Source organism: Gymnoscopelus braueri, assembly GCF_963280865.1.
Source record: "Gymnoscopelus braueri genome assembly, chromosome: 15".
Lineage (NCBI taxonomy): Eukaryota > Metazoa > Chordata > Actinopteri > Myctophiformes > Myctophidae > Gymnoscopelus > Gymnoscopelus braueri.
Window position 1 is genome coordinate 1,236,944 of NC_137620.1, and position 17,942 is coordinate 1,254,885.

Below are 17,942 nucleotides of genomic sequence, written 5' to 3' on the forward strand. Positions count from 1 at the left end.
TTTAAGGACAAAATGAGTTTGGTCGAGGAGTTTATTCAGGCTCCCTCTGTGGATGTACTGGATAAATGCACAAAAGAGCAACTGTTAAAAATAGCAGAACACTACAAAATTGAGATCCGTGACAAGCGGTTAAAGTATAGGGTCAAGATATTTCTGATGGACAGCTTGGTGTCACAGGCCGTGTTACCAGAGGAGGAGGTCCTATCGGACGATGAGGTAGAAGTTGGTAAAACGTTTTCATTTTCTTCTATGCAGTTAAGCTTTGAACAGCAAAAGGAATTGCTTGAAATTAAACTTGAACACGAGAAAGAAATTGAAAGGATGAAACAAAAGACTGAATTGCTAAAGTTGGAATTGGAGCAGGAGAAATTCAAATTGAGTGTTCATGAAACGAAGCAATTTAATGTTGGGTCTAACTTGAAATTACTTCCCAAGTTTGCAGAGAGTGATCCGGATTTGTTCTTTTCCCTGTTTGAGCGTGTGGCAGACGCCAGGGGCTGGTCTGATAGTGAGCGCACTCTACTACTCCAATGTGTTCTCACAGGTAAGGCCCAGGAGGCCTATGCTTCTTTAACAGTAACAGACAGTCAAAAATATGAAGTGGTTAAAAGTACAGTGTTGCGGGCATTTGAATTGGTACCAGAAGCTTATCGACAACGTTTTAGGAATTGGAGGAGAAATGAAGATCAAACGTATGTGGAATTTGTGAGAGAGATGTTGGTCCAGTTTAACCGATGGTGTGTAGCGTCAGAGGTTAAAAGTTTCAAAGAGCTTTGTGATTTGCTAACGCTGGAACAATTAAAAAACTGTGTACCCGCTAATATCGCTACCTATATAACTGAGAGAAAAGTTAAAACACCCCAAGAAGCAGCCATCTTGGCGGATGAATACTGTTTAACACACAAAAAGGTAGTTGGTGGTGACTACACGCATCAGACCGGTGGTCCAGTGCGTACGGAAAAACGGTTTGGGGGGCAGGGGGATTCAAGTTTTTCCAAAGTTGAACATAGTTCAGGGAAACAGGATGACCCTAATTGTCATTTTTGCCATCAAAGTGGGCATTGGAAAAAGGAGTGTTTTGCTCTCAAAGCTAGAGAGAAGATGTTAAGTGGGGCACCAATCAAACCGGCCGCTTTGGCTGCACAAATTCCCTCACCGCAGCTAATTGTTAAAACGGAAGGTGTTTCGGACATCAGGTGTCCCACTGGGTGTGACTCTAAGGCTGAGTATTCAGCATTTCTTTCAGAGGGTTATGTAGCACTGCCTGGTAAAAAGGCAGTTAGAGTTAACATCTTGAGAGATACAGGTGCATTACATACGTTTATCCGTCAGGGTGTAATTCCATTGTCCTCAGTTTCAGAGACGGGCGATTGCATTTTAATGCGAGGTATGGGTATGCAGATCATTCCCGTACCCCTCCATAGAATGACCATAGTCTGTGGGTTGGTTAGTGGGGAGGTGGTGGTAGGAGTGCGTCCTGAGTTACCAGTAGAAGGGGTTGACATAATCCTTGGTAATGATTTGGCAGGGGATAAAGTGTGGCCTAAAGGAAAGTCTAGGCTGTGTCATGTGAATCTGGTGAAACCATACGGTTCTCGTGTGTCGGCGTCCCAAAGCTCCGGTGACGTCCCTTACGTTGAGCCTTCATTGTGCACAGGCACGGTGGGCGGTTCTTCGGCGGGGGAGGTTAATGGAGGGGGAGATTGGCCGGCAGATGAGAATGTGTTACAAGTACGGGTAAACAGCTCTGAGGCACTAAAAGCTTTACCCAAAGTACTTGGAAATTTGGAGGAGACAAAAAGGAAGGAGTTGGTTTCTATGGTTAATAGCTGTGCTTTGCTATTTTCAAACACACCATCGCAGACACATCTGATAGAGCACGATATTGATATTGGAGATGAAACACGAGCTCAACTGGATAAGGAGGTTAGGTACATGCTAGATACCAATTTGGCAGAACCTTCAAATTGCAGTTGGGACTCTGTGTGTCTTTTGGTTAAAAAGCCCACTTTTCGACCTTACACAGACTTAAAAGTCAACAGTGTTACAAAACCTGAGTCGTTCCCTTTACCACGCATGGAAGATTGCCGTAGACCAAGTAGGTTGTGCTGTTGTGGTACCTTTTACTGATATTCTGAAGTCAAGGTAAAGTTATTTGGTCAGATAAGGCTGTGCTGTTGAAAATGTAAAACTGCCAAATACAGTTAACCTATATTTTTGTGCCAGTATCCATCTAATTACACTGTCACTTATCACTCTTAATACTGTTTCTACAGGTGACTGAGGGGGTGAGTGGGTGGTTGGATGGATGGGTCAGGTATTAGTATGATTGAGGAGAACTGTAAAGTTGAATTAAATGTTACGGAGTACCTGGTTGGTCTCCTGTCTTATGGGGGGGGGTGTGATGACCCATCCTAATATGTGTGTAGTGGTGGCTGTGATTCTAATGGTATTCTCTATCCCTGTGTAGGAGGAGAGGGCCAGCCTGCTGGGGTGTGTCCTGGGAATGAGACACACCTGGTCCCAATCATTCCCTTGGGTATAAAAGCAGGCTGGCTGAGATCATTCTCTCTCTCTCTCCCACACAGGCAGCAGTGCTTGGATTTGTTTGGTTTGGTTTCAGTTGCTTTTGCATCCGCACATACAATACATGCTCATACATGCTCATACATCCATACACCTTTTACACTACTGATATCACTGATTATTCACATCTCATACTTTATGCACCTTTTTTAGCTATAAATAAAAGAACGTTAAGTTTAATCCTGTGTGTCGTCTCCCTTTTTGTCATGATGTGAGCCAGTTCATGACAGTGTACAAGAGTGCTGGCGTTGGGATGGGTTTTCTGTCTATTTGATGTAGTTCACCGTGTCGCTGTACTATGTAATCCTGGTTTTTGTATGTGCATTGTTCTGTATGATGTTGTTTGCTGTTTTGGTCTTCCTGAATGTTTTATTTTTTTCCTGGTTGGTGTTCCGGTCGCTTTTCATGGGGGGCGGTTCTTTGTGGTTCTTTTGAAATATACGTGTTTGTGAGAGACGTTTCATGTCTCTCATGGGGGGTATTGTAGTATATTTAATAACATAACATCCTAGCATTATTTAACTTCACAAATCTAGGTCATATATTCACTCTACAAGTACCTACAGTCAGACACAAGAGTGTATTCAGAGGTGCCTTTTGGTCTGAGCTGGTTGGGGGTTACAATTAACATTCTCTTTGTTGTTTAGCTGGGAGACAGAGGTCTATGCATCTGTCTCCATCCCCTTTCCTGCTTCATACAGGTGCAAATCGAATCAGGGAACTCAGAGGGTGATCTATTGTTTGTCTGGGGGGGTCTAACTTTTGGAGGCTGACCCCCACCCACTTATTCAAAATGTGACCACTGCTATAAAGAATATGACATGTAAGCTTGTAGTGTGTGTGTGACACTCAGTAGCCGGCAGGCTGCTGAGAAGACCTCAGGGTCCATGGAAGCTGTTTTGTACTGTTTTGTACTTATGCAATAAATCGGATGCAAAGATACCTCACTGACTAGTGATGACTCCATTCATTCTACAACCACTCATTCTCATCTCTGGGACAACAAACTTATCTGCAATATGGCGTTGTTGGCAACTACAAAAGCAATAGAAACCTTTAAGTCTGTGGTTTTCAGATACCACATTGCGCACCAAAAAACGGACTAAGACTTTATTGCTGTTACCATGGATAAAGTAAATTCGACAGTGGTGAGTGACTTTCATGTTTACAAGTACGTATATCTCGCTGGCTGGTGCTACTGTTGTTGTTGGGGTGGCTGGGGTCATAAACAAAACACGAACGACTAGTTGCATCGGGAGGCGTTGTGAGCTTGTAGATCTGCTATTTTCAAATAGCTGATGTATATGTTAGAGTGCTCATGTGGCCCATAGTCGCTTGACTCGCTTCTTTTGGGCTGGTTTTCCTAGACCTGGTTGCTTGTTTTTCCTCACAACACTGGCACTGATGATAACTAGACGGCAGCCGTCATAGAATCAAAATGACCCCGCTGGGAGTGGTGGTGGCGTTTGTGGTAGAGTGAGCATGGGTTTGTATAAAGAGAGATAGCGCATTTGCGGTAGAGTGAGCATGGGTTTATATAAAGAGAGAGAGCACATTTGCGGTAGAGTGAGCATGGGGTTGTATAAAGAGAGATAGCGCATTTGCGGTAGAGTGAGCATGGGTTTATATAAAGAGAGAGAGCACATTTGCGGTAGAGTGAGCATGGGGTTGTATAAAGAGAGAGAGGCATTTGCGGTAGAGTGAGCATGGGTTTGTATAAAGAAAGAGCGCATTTCACACACAGATCATTCATAGGGGAAAAAACTAAACGAGTCATTAGAGTCATCTTGTCTCAAGTCGAGTCGAGTCGGGAGTCATTGGCTAGCAAGTCCGAGTCGAGTCTCAAGTCTCGTTGGTCTTTTACCTTCCAAGTCCGAGTCGAGTTGCAAGTCTTTACCTTCAAAGTCCGAGTCGAGTCGCAAGTCGTCAAATATGCGACTCGAGTCAGACTCGAGTCGAGTCACTATGACTCGAGTCCAATTGTCTGCAAATCACAATGTGTTGTTCAGTGGTGACGCTGCACTATACAGACTGACTGCATGTTTGCATGTCCTATCTATGTAATATCTGTCTAGAGTTATAAGTCTAAAATACACTCATAATAAATGTTCATCATCTCCACAGAGAGAGGAAGAGGAGTTGTTGTGTTGTGACTGAGCAGGCGTCCAGGAGTTCAGTGTGTGGGGAGGTTCTGATAGATCCAGTCTCTACCAGCTGTGGACACTGGTTCTGCAGACAGTGCATCACCTCATACCGGGACCAGTCTGCTCCAACAGGACACAATGGCTGTCCCCAGTGTGGAAAGAGATCCAGAATCACACCTGGACTGAAGACACCCAGTCAAACCACACCTGGACTGAAGACACACAGAAAAACCACACCTGGACTGAAGACACCCAGTCAAACCACAAGAGGACAAAGTAAGACTGGACACAAGTCTGTCTGTCTGTCTGTCTGTCTGTCTGTCTGTCTGTCTGTCTGTCTGTCTGTCTGTCTGTCTGTCTGTCTTTCTGACCGCGGACCCCCAGTACTCTATCCTTGGTCCCCTCCTTTTTCCTTCTGGGTTCCCAAATAGCCCCCTACCCCCACAATAATGCTGCCATTGACTCGCGACCCCCACTAACCCCGGAGGTAATTTATGCACACAAACATACATGTTTGGTGGGCATTCGTGCGCACATGTACTCATTTATTAAGCCTAGGGCTATTCAACACATCGGCATAATGACACAAACAAAACAAAAAGAACACAGATAACAACCATATTATTTACAGTATATAAGTAATGTATTTACTTTATTAACCATTAAGTACAACGAACCCCAATTGAAACAACATATTGTGTAAATTGTATTATAATTAGCATAACTTTTGAGTGTACTCGTGCTGTAAATAATCTTGGTAACAGATTCAATCAGAATTCAATCAATCAAGTTTACAGTACCCAGTCATATTGTTCTGGTGCAGCTGTCAATCCAGTGTTCGACTTTCCTTGTGAATGCATGGATTTTATCATTCATGGACAGGATGCTAGTGTTGTCACCTTGCAAGGTCAGATTAAGTCCCTTCAGTTTATCAAATATGCAAGGTAAATACACCAGCCTTAATACCCATTCAGGTTCAGGCAGGTGCTCAGCCAGCTCTGGTGCTTTGTCCATCAGAAATAAGCAGCTCATACAGGCGGGTGAGAACATTTCCCCTGGACAGCCATCTCAACATCAGTATGGAACAGCAGGCCCTCATGCTCCCAGTCTAGTTTGTTGCAGAGAGTTGAAAAACGCCTGGTGTTGAGTGGACGTGATTTCCGTCGCAGTGTCAAGAATACTTTTAAGCTCTGGGTTGAGCGTTTTTCTTGCAAGAGCCTCTCAGTGAATAATGCAGTGTGTAAACTTTTTTTTACTTGTTTTGTGAGCCACTAATACAAGGGTTATTCATCTACCTGCAAAGCATATTTCGATTTCTTCACTCTGTCAGTCAGTTGACACTTTATGCCCTGTGCCATGTGTGATGCACCTGCCAATGGTGTTATCAGACAGGGGCACTGCATCCAGCTCCTAATTATAGCAGAGGGTTTCATAAGGATTTCCCCAATTGTGTGCTGCTTTTTGAAGCCTTTTGATTGATTTAGTGTTAAGTGCGTGCACACAATCACAACGCTACACAACATGAGCTGACCTCTAGCTGCAACCTGTCGCTCCGTAATGACCTCACAGGTTGAGTGGGCGGGGACAAAGACAATAGGTCCTGGGTTTGATTTCCGCCGGGGACGCTGTGGGCGCTGGGGGCGTATGCTCTCCCCCGCGTCATCAGTGCGCGATCATCCTAACAGGTTTGATGGACAGCCACAGGTTCTGTGTACTGGGTACTGGCAGAGGGAGACGGAGGACAGTGAGGACAGTGATGACAGGGAGTTGGAGGACCGGGAAGACAGTGAGGACGGTGATGACAAGCAGAAGAGGTTGGACAGGGAGAGGGAGGACAGGGAGGACAGTGAGGACAGTGAGGACAGTGAGGACAGTGAGGACAGTGAGGACAGGCAGGCAGAGTATTCAAGAAAGGAGGCGTTAGAGGAGGCATTAGCGATAGAGGGGTTGAGGGACGACAGTGAGGACAATGAGGACAGTGAGGACAGTGAGGACAGTGTCTAAAGAGTAGCAGTGTATCTAGACTGGCCTGCTGGAACTCTGTCCTTCTACACAGTGTCCTCTAACACACTGACACTCCTTCACACCTTTCAGAACACATTCACTGAACCACTCTATCCTGGGTTCTGGATTAAAGGCTCTGTGTCTCTGTGTGATGAGTAAGTAGAATGGAGGAATAGACACACACGCACGTGCACGTGCACGTGCACGTGCACGCACACGCGCGCACACACACACACACACACACACACACACACACACACACACACACACACACACACACACACACACACACACACACACACTCTCTCTCTCTCTCTCTCTCTCTCTCCGATGCAATTGATTGAGATTATTTTGTAATTAAAGAAAGCTTCTGCGCTGTATTAACTACAACAACAACGTTGCTGGGTCCTACTTGTGTTTAAAATAAAGTATTTTTCACTGTTTCTCAACTTTTCACTGTTGATGCAGCTTTTCTCTCTCTGCTCCTGCTGCTGTTCACTCGGGGCTAGAGCCTAATTTATACTTTGCAGCACGACAGTGTCCCGTGCCTAAAACAGCAGACATACAAACTCACAACGCGTCGTGGATGCGACTCATTGTGAGCTTGTAGGTCTGCTATGTTTTTAAAACATTATGGCTTGTGGTATATTAAAATAGCATAGTTCCAGAAATACCTAAGATGAACACACATTAAGGACTCACAGGGCCTGGTTTGAACCACACAAAGAACAGGCCTCGAAAACCCATCCCCCACTGAACACATGCACAGGAAGCTCTGATGGTCAATGATGCAACATTGATCTAAACAGCACATAGTCTTTGTACTTACATACATGTATCCATACATAATATCATATACTAGTATACACTAATATACCAGTACCCATATTGTAATGCACTCACTCTACAATGTAACCATGCACATTACTAATGAAGGCCTACTGTGGTCAACCTTATAACTGATTCTAGCTGAGTAAGTAGAGATTCTAGATTAGTTGCAGAAATAAAAGGCATTCCTTAGGGTGTCCAGATGTCCAGTTCCCATGGGTCTTCTGACCTTAGCTGACAACTATATTGTCTTACCTAACTGATGTACAATGGACTCACACACACCCACCCAAACTTAATTTAGCACACACACACATTTACACACACACACACACACACACACACACACACACACACACACACACACACACACACACACACACACACACACACACACACACACACACACACACACACACACACACACACAACACACACACACACAGTCTCAGTACTTGTAAGGCACACACATACGTGCACATTGAAGCACATCCTTGCATGCCCACACACACACACACACCTAGGATACACACTGTTTAGACATCTGGATCTCAACACACACACCTCGTGCACAAGCCTATAGAAAACAGCATGCATGTGCTCACACACTGGGTATAAATATCTATTCTGAGTTGAACTCTGTCTCTTGTCCTGCTGAAGCTGCCATGTGATGTTAACTCTTTACTCTCTTTAAATAAAGTAACAAAGTAGAAGTAATGCCTGGACTCTCTCATTCATCTCAATAGAGGCAAATAGTCCCACAGATTAATGCACTTTACCACAGGCTAAAAATGGCATAATCCTGGATTATATTCATAATAATATAATAATACAGGCCAGGGTCTTCAACGTTTTTCAGGTCAAGGACCATTTAGCTGAGAGAGAGAGAGGTCAAGCAGGGACCCCCACTACATAGGCTATATTGTATAAAACTGAGTTGCAGATATTTTTTGCTTTATGTTAGTAACAACTAACATATCGTCAGTGTCCAGCCGGGACCAGCTAACTCCATTTTCATTTTTTATTTTTTTTCATAAATCAACGCTATTGAACGCTACATCTGTGTAATTTTTATTTATTTTGTAATAACATATGAAAAGTATTAAAAAGTGCCTCTGACGAAAACTCCTAACTCCATTGGACCCTCAAACTGTCCGTCAAAAACAAACAACTCCCCCCTCCTCTCAGGCTCTCGAGAAGCTCTGCTCTGTATGAGGCAGACAGGGAGAAGATTTGTCAATGCTTTTGGGAGAACATAAACTGGGAAGAGAAGAGAATGTATGTGGAAGGTTTGATAGATGTCACCCCAGTAAAGAGGAGAAGGGTGTCTTCACAAAGGTCATCTGCTCGTGTTTTCTTTTTAAATGTTAATGGACAGAGAATGAGTGTGTGCAGGAGTTTGTTTCAAACATCTCCAAGAGCTCAAGGAGATCATGCCAAAAGACTTTCACAGCTTTTATGACAATCTAAAGCACTAAGAAACACCCACCACACACACGCAACACACAACACACAACAGTGTGATAATAAAATGTTGATAGGTATATGATAGGTAAATTCAACTGTGGTTGTTATTGTTAGTGCAGTAGGCTACAGATTTGACAGATTCTATTTTTCATGAATGTATTTTGTATTTATATGCCATTTATTTATTGTTGGTGTGCCATGATCGCTTTTGTTAAATACATGATTGAGTATTGAGGCAGAATTGTTTGTTGCAATCAACTGTAGAAGAACAACAGTGGTAACAGTTAGATCCATGGTTGTTTACAATGCATGTTAAAATAAAAGTTGTTTAAGTACAGAATTCAGCTTGATCTATAGTATATGAGGATGGCGCTCACCATAAATAGCTGATCTCCAAGCTCACAATGTGTTGTGATGTGTTGTGAGCTTTGAGATCCATTGCCAGCTGTTCTTATCAATGATGGACAAAACCTCCTAACTCCACTTGCATTGGGTAAAGTGGTGATAATATAATGACACATGCAAGTATCTGATAATATATAAAGTCACAATACCAAGTTTGATGAGGCAGTATTGCTTTGTTTTAAAAATATAAGGTTTTCTTCATTTTCTGAAAAATTGATATTTTGTTTTTCATTTCCTGAACAATTACCATTTTGGATTTAGCTGGTTCCGGCCGAACAGCAGAGATATATAACATAACATAACATAACATGACATGTATATATATATATATATATATATATATGTGTGTTTTTTTAATATTATTAAAATTAAATTATTAGTAATAGTAGGCCTAATAATCTGACACATAGTTTCAGTGTTAAAACGGATAAAATAATTGCTGTCTGTGGTTCTATATGGGCTGTGGCAATAATTTTGACAAATAATAGCTCGCAGCGAAGTATTGTCAGATTGAGGTAAGGAAAAATACACATTCATACAGATGTAACTATTTAAATGATTTCATAACCAGGATGATTGAGTTCAGATGTAACTATTTCATAACCAGGATGATTGAGTTCAGATGTAAAGATTTAGTAACCAGGATGATTGAGTTCAGATGTAATGATTTAATAACCAGGATGATTGAGTTCAGATGTCCTGATTTAATAACCAGGATGACTGAGTTCAGATGTCCTGATTTAATAACCAGGATGATTAAGTTCAGATGGCATGATTTAATAGGATGATTGAGTTCAGATGTCATGATTTAATAACCAGGATGATTGAGTTCAGATGCAATTTAACCACCCCATTCGGATGCTAGCCATTGAATGGGACATTATCACCTTTTATCAGACCATTGAATGGGCGAAGTAGGCGACATACTGACCTACCCGTGATTTATCAGACTATTCATTGGGTGTTATCAAGACATAATGACCTACCGACGGAGATGACTTAAAAAAGTTCAGTTTCGGTTTTGGTTTTGGTTTCGGACCATGGCGGAGGCGCGCAGTCTCAAGCGAACTGGAACCAAGTGAGGGACCACCGAGCGAGCTAAAGCGAGCGAGTTGCCGTCCCGAACGTTGTGACGTTCGGGACGGCAACTATGCTCAAGCAACTCGTTCGCTTGAGCATACTCAGCGCCGTTGGAGTTATGTACCGATAGGCACAGAATCATGTTGTGGGGACTGCTCTGCCTCCGAGTAGGTCAGTAGCTCATGATTACGCCCAATGAATGGTCTGATAAATCGCGGGTAGGTCAGTATATCGCCTACTCATCCCTAGGTATGGAGCTCATTCATTTTTATTAATAATGAGCACCTTATCGATCCTGCTTATTGAGCCGAGCTTTTATTGATCCCATTATTGATCCTTTTCTATTATTTTGTGGAAAGACGTGAGACGACTATACGTTATGAATAGAACCTTTTTTTTATTGGCCAGTTGTCGTGAGTGACAGTGAGTTTGTCTTAACAATTCTACTGTATATACAGTAGAGATGCGTGGATCGCGGTTTTAGCCGCGGTTGCCGCAGTTAACCGCGGTTTGGGTGAAAATAGCTAAATCTCTGCGTGCTTGTGTCTGTGTGAGTGTGTAGAGCAGCCTCTGTGCGATGCGATCACAAAATGCATTGATTTAGCCTATGGAATGTCGGTGCGTCTTTTTTCTTTTTTTTAAACCGGTGCTGCTCTGCTGCGAGTATGTTCAGCGCAGCAGAGCAGTGCGCTCTGTATGTTGGATGCCGCATGTATGTTGGATGCCTGTATGTTGGATGCCGCACAGAGTCTGTATGTTCAGTGCAGCACCGGTTTTAAAAAAATTAAAAAAGACGCACCGACATTCCATAGGCTAAATCAATGCATTTTGTGATCGCATTGCACAACTAATACTAAAACGGGGAATACCAGAAAATAATAATATTTTGACAAAACGGTTGGTGCGGATATTTAAATTGGATAATATAATTATTATATTATTGGATAATATAATTATTGCTGATAACGGGCGGATAATTAATTTGTACATGCGGATTCGGGTGACGTGAGAGGCCATCCGCGCATCTCTAATATACAGTATATTTCTTGACATTCATTTGAAAAGAAATCAGCAGCATTAAATGTCCAACAAATAGACTTATATTCAACAACAAAGGAAATAAATAATAACATATAAATGCTTTCCAAAACAAAAAGCAAAAAATATTGACAGCTCTTAGACTCAGTGAGTTACTGCTTGATTTTGAACAAGAAAGCCTTAAATAAACAATGCTACTGTTTTTTTAAAACAGAAAATACACAGATCCCCTGGTTTCAATATAATTTTAACTATGACAATAGAAAAATAATACATAAGCAGCAGCAATACAATAAATTCCTTCCTTCCAAATGAACTCTAAATAAAATAAAATAAAGAAAATAATAAAAGCACAGCTCTAGGTGTTTTTCTGAAGAAAGATTAGCATGTCTGCCTTGTCAGGCATGAGCCTGGATCGTTCCAGGCTGATGGTATCACCAGCAGTGGAGAACACCCTCTCTGAGGGGGTGGAGGAGGCTTGAACACAAAGGTAGCTGTTAGACAATTCAGCTAGCAGGGGCAGGGTGTCTCTCTTTCCCCACCACCACAGGACAGGGTCTTCTGCCATAGAGACTGGAGGTAGGTTTCTGTAAAGAATAATCTCTTGGCGAACACTCTGAGTGGTGGCCACCCTGTTTGGCTGGATGGTGCGTAGCTCTTGCTCCTCCTCTGCAAACAGCTCCTCCAAGGTGCTCATCTTAGGCTGTACTAGTGGAGTGACTGCAACCACAGGAGCCTTTTCTTCCTCTGAGACCAGTGTGCCGTCATCATCGTCATACTCTGCCTCCTCCTGGGCTGTGTCACTGTCCTCAGGGTCTGGGAACTGCACTGCCTCTGTGGCATTGGCTGCTATACAAGCCTTCTCTAAATGGTCCTAGGTGGAGTCTCTGTCACTCTAAGCCAGGGCTACTCAACTTAAGATGGCTCAGGGGCCACTCAGCAAAATACCAAAAGTCCAAGGGGCCGCAAACTAAAAATGACGGTCCTATTTTGGATTTTTCGATTTTGTAACACACACTACGCATTGTTATTGTTATAAGAAAATGTACATTTTGACATCATATTCTTTTCACTGTACCTGTTTATTTTGTGTGTATGTCCAGTGGCATCAGTTCAGCAAAAGCTAAGGTATGGCAAGGTTAGGGTTGCCAACTCCCAGAGATTGAAATAAGGGACACCTACCCTGGGCGGGCGCGCAGCCGAAAAAAATAAGTTGAAAAACGAAATGCATAGAAAACTATGCATTATACCTGTAACAATTGATGTTTGTTTTTGAAAAAAAATGTAGCAACCCATATATTTGAACGGAAATGTATATTTTTATCCTGTGCTTAAAAAAACAAAAACAAAAAAAAAATATATATATATATATATATTTTTTTTTTTTTGGTTCTTTATTTACCCAGGGTAGTAGCTGAGCACAAGTGCTCATTTTCAGCAACGCCCTGCACATAGAAACACACAGACAGACAGACAGACACAATATATATATATATATATATATATATATATATATATATATATATATATATATATATATATATATATATATATATATATATATATATTTGTTTTGGTTTGACCATGAGGGGCCGCCAAGACGCTGCGTTGGGGCCGCGGGTTGAGTAGCGCTGCTCTATACTGTACAGTCTATAGATACACAAAACACATGTAAATCCTTTCATGTTAACATACAGTATGTTGTATTATGTAATGATGGACCTCCACTCAAACTCCAATGAGTTTAATTTGACGCATTTGCACCATACATTTTAAAGATAATTCTTCAAAAAGTGAGACAGGCCTTTACACAACACACATGTCCTGATGTTTCAGTAACTGAGGTATGTAAAGGCTTTAAATTTTTTTATGTTTAAACATTTTTCACTCACATAGTTTCACCAACAACTCAATGTTCATTCCTCTTAGCTTCAGAGAAACACTTTGTCGACCAACACCGGCGTTTCCTGATTGACAAAGTGACCACGGTGGATCCCATCCTGGATCTACTCCTCGAAGTGGATATCATCACCAACGAGGGCTACAGTAATGTGAGGTCTAAGTCCACCACTCAGGAGATGATGAGGGAACTCTATAAACTCTATAAACTCCTGAGCCAAAGACAAGGTCTTAAGGAACACGAGAAGCCTCTCCTTGAGGATCTGTAATCAATTTGCATTTAAATTCATTTTTAAAGGTACAAGAAAATATACCTTTTCAGGCCATGATGCTTTCAGTGTTAATATGTATCATTATAATTTAACCTCTTAATTTCCAAGAGCCCCACACTTTGATTCCAATGTTAATCTACAGATTGATGTAGGCCTAGCCTACTTTTTCTTTGTGGGAATGGAGGCCACAGTTAGCCAACTGAATGTCATGCTTTATAGAAGGTTATCGATACAATGTTATGAACGTTACTGGTGTACAGAAGGAAACCCATGCACTACAGCAGGTGATTTATGTAAACATTTAGTCATTTAACTAAAGCAGGTCCTTGTATCATTACGTTGCAGCCTGGCCGCCATGGAAAACATTGACATTGTATGTTTCTGCAAACCTCTGATGAGTAAAATATTTCTGAACCCATTTAATATCAATATTGAAGTACTACGCAGTTTATGAACATATTATAACTGATTCCCATGGTCAAGGTGATTTGAATCTCTAATGTTATTCATTTAAGAGAACTCTCTATATTATATATATCTGACAAGAAGAGATTTTTAGCATGAATTCACAGTAGCAAACAATGTGTATTGGGACTCACTTTGATCCCCTATTCTCGCCGTCTTCTCGTGTCATGTGTTAATGAAGAAAGTGTTAAATCTGGGTTAACCAAAAGGTTCATGACTATGCAAAGTACCCATTGAAGTTAATTCAATACCTTCACTAGTTTGGGCTCACCCCACCCTGGGCGTGTGTTGTGGAAGGCCTACTTGAGGGAGGGTCAGCCATGACATAAGCTGAATCAGACAGGGTTTCCGTTGCATGTGTACATGTAAGTTTTGTCTCCTATACTCGAGTAAAATCTCTCATACTTTGAAATCCGAATTGTTGTCTTTGCCTCATTATGTATCTATGTTTTTGAGCACCCACCACAGATTCCTCTTTGACACCATCCTTGTGGTAAATGCACCTCAGTGCATTTGCCAACCCACAAGTCACTCATTTAGGCAACCTCGTTGTTCAGAATCATGCACTGCTATGTCCAGCTAAACTACTGTATGCCCAGGATGAGCACTGCTATGTCCAGCTAAACTACAAACAGTTGGCAAGAAAAAAATGCACCCTAAGTATTCATACAAATAGAAATATAGATGTGATAGGACCATTTTTGCCTCTGTTTTTTGTCCTGTAATAGAATCAAGATGTGCTTGAATCTTAATAATAACCACGTTAATGAATTCCTTGGGTCCAAATCGAAAATGGCTTAATTTGTCTCTGTAGGTTATTTACTCCAGCAGTTATGCTATTTTAATATTTACCATTTTCGGGTTTGGGTAGGATATGTATAGGAAAGGGTTAAACAATGTTATTTCAGTCTGTTACCTGGCATAATCTTAAAATGCACACTTCAAGGATTAAGAAAATGCAGTTGGTAAGAAAAATCCACCCTATGCATTCATAAAACAAGAAAAGGAGACCTGGTTCTGCCAGACCCAAAATGAAGTCCTAGTATGTAACACACCTACAAACCACTTTATAACTGAAGTTCATGATGTCATGAATAGTTTGTGACGAAAGGGGACGTCACAAACTTTTTTTTGGCTGGGGCCGTAGGACAAATGGCCCCTGCCCATGTATGACGAAAGGGGACGTCACAAACTTTTTTTTGGCTGGGGCCGGAGGACAAATGACCCCTGCCCATGTATGGACGAAACAGATACAAAGCCTCATGTAAGCCCGACCCCTTGGGTCTGGCAAAGATACATATATCTGTGATCTGAACATTTATGGCTCTATCAATTACACACCCCATGTAGCCTTGAATTTATGGAGATTTGTTTGTTTTTGTCGCATTCCTGAGCCAATAATTTGATGACCGGCAGAGTCTCCGAAAATGCTTCCAGGGGGGTGTAATTGATAGAAAATAAGTATTTTTTTGCGTGAACTATTCCTTTAAACGTGACAGTTTAAGACATACAACGTTTCCACCCAACAGCGGCTAATCCCTCGCAGTCTCTTTGCTTTATCTCCACTACGTCTCTGGAAACGCTATGTTTATCCCTGAATAATGACATTTTAATCACTTCAAATGACTGTGGAAGAGCCAACTTAATGATTAATCACACTTACTAAAAGCAGACTGGGGCAGTAAATGTGGGCCTAATGATTGTGAAACAATTTTACTATTATTTATCTTTAATTATTCAGAGGTGTCTTTCGTCTTGTGCTCCGCTTGTAGTTTCCTTTGAGCGATGTGTGCGATCGCCTCCCTGACAATTAACGTACCGTTAATTTCAAAATGATTCTTAAATTGTTTTCTTAAAGCCTAATTAATTAGTTTAATTATTCACTAACCGTGAGCTTTAATGTGATGTTTAATGAGTGTTTTTTATCACACTGATAAGGAATAACATTATCTAAAAGTTATACTATCCTATATTACAATTGGCGAATGAGAGGGCTAGCCAGCCAGAGGGCAGGCGGACCTCTGACGTCACTCTGACAGAGCCATAACCATATAAGGCGTTCCTAATGTAGCTACGCCCAAATATGGAGTCTGTTGTCTAACCTCAATGTGTCATCATGGCATCAGCCGCAAACAAATGAGTCAGCTCCTTATATGGACATTAAAGGGACAAGCACTGACTAGCCTCGGTCCCAGGCCTCACTTATCTGCGAAAAGAAGAGCCTGGTCACGACCTAAAGCAGCGAGTGTCTAGGAAGTCCTGAGTGGGTAGGATTTCCGTCGTACGCGTTTCCCCCGGAAACAATATTCTTTTGACCAATCACAACACTCGTTTCATTCACGGAGAATGTTAACAGATTTGTAAAGCATCAACGTCATTTCCTTGGGCGGTACTTCCGTCAAATTCAACCGTTTCAGGTTCTTCACTTCCTAGACAACCAACATCCCAGGTCTTGCCCAGCTTGAGCACTGACAGATAATGAGATCCGGTCAGGGCCGGACTGGGACTGAAATTTAGCCCTGGCATTTTGGTCCGAACGGGGGGGGGGGGGGAAGAGTTTCACTGTTTCAGCCCAGCCCTGCACATGAACTCTGCAGCCGCACTGAGGCCCCTGCTGGAAAGCATCCCAGCCCAAACATTAACGTAACTAATAATTGGGCCGCGCGACCCAGAAATGACCTTTTTTTTTTTGCCCAGCGGCCCACTGGCCCAGCGGCCCACCGGGCATTTGCCCGGTACGCCAAATGGCCAGTCCGCCGCTGGATCCAGTTGTCCAGAGCCACAGATCCGACCGCTGTGCCCATATATGATCATGTGCATATATTGGACCGACCGACTTCCAACTCCACATATATGGGCAAAAAGGGACAAGGACTGACAGATACAGATATCTCCATATATGGGCACAAAAGTGACACAGACAGACAGGTACAACGGGTACTCTGACAAAGCCCCCAACACCATGACTCAGACTTGGTGGGATCGGCTGTGCGACGTAAGTGTGAGGGCCACGCAGCGGCTCGAACCTCTACTATATGAAAAAGAGTCTCTATAATTACATCTTTTTAAATGGCACCATGCTGGCTTCAACATTTGTGAATCAATGAGGATTCTCTCTCTCTGCCATAGGTGCAGTGGTGCAAAGTAATAAGTACATTTACTCAAGAACTTAAGTACAGTACTCAAGTAAATGTACTTCGTTACTGTCCACCACTGACTATTGCATAAAACAGGTTCTCTGGGGAACCGAGTGATTTTCAGCACATGAAAAAGAAAAGAAAAGAAACATGGTAAAAGGCAAGCATCCCCGACATTACAGTCCAGTGAAATCCCACATGACAGAATGGAAGATAGATGTAGACAAAAAGCTCTCCCACGTCTGTTAACATTTCTCCTGAGAAGAGCAATGCGTAGCTGTTTTATGTAATGAAGTGTGTTGTAAACACTGTCATATCATCTCCAAACAGCGAGCAGCGTCACAAGCTATTCCACATGCATAGATACATCTACAGTCACACTATATATTATGCATACATCTACAGTCAGTGATGGAAGAAGTAATCTTTTTTTTTTTACTTCAGTAAAAGTATCAATACCCTATTGTAGAAATAGTCTGTTACAAGTACAAGTCCGGTATTCAAAATTGACTTGAGTAAAAGTGCAAACGTATTCGCATCAACATAATACTTAAAGTACCAAAATTAAAAGTACTCATTATGCAGAAGGTCCCATTTCAAAGTATAAAATGTATAAA

The 17,942-nt window shown here is 42.0% G+C and overlaps 2 protein-coding genes across 2 annotated transcripts in view; one reads left to right on the forward strand and one right to left on the reverse strand.

Moving 5' to 3' along the window:
- The window catches only part of LOC308101211 (uncharacterized protein), a 44,152-nt gene extending 29,573 nt beyond the window's left edge, over window positions 1–14,579 (forward strand). Inside the window, exons 4-5 of the mRNA XM_080450595.1 lie at window positions 4,711–5,006; window positions 13,482–14,579. Of these exons, the coding sequence (XP_080306721.1) occupies window positions 4,711–5,006; window positions 13,482–13,720 (535 nt within the window). The 3' untranslated portion in view covers window positions 13,721–14,579. The remainder of the gene's footprint in view (window positions 1–4,710; window positions 5,007–13,481) is intronic.
- LOC308102195 (netrin receptor UNC5D-like) overlaps window positions 1–17,942 on the reverse strand; it is a gene marked incomplete at both ends in the record, with an annotated part of 127,332 nt that overhangs the window by 70,745 nt on the left and 38,645 nt on the right. The window lies entirely within an intron of this gene.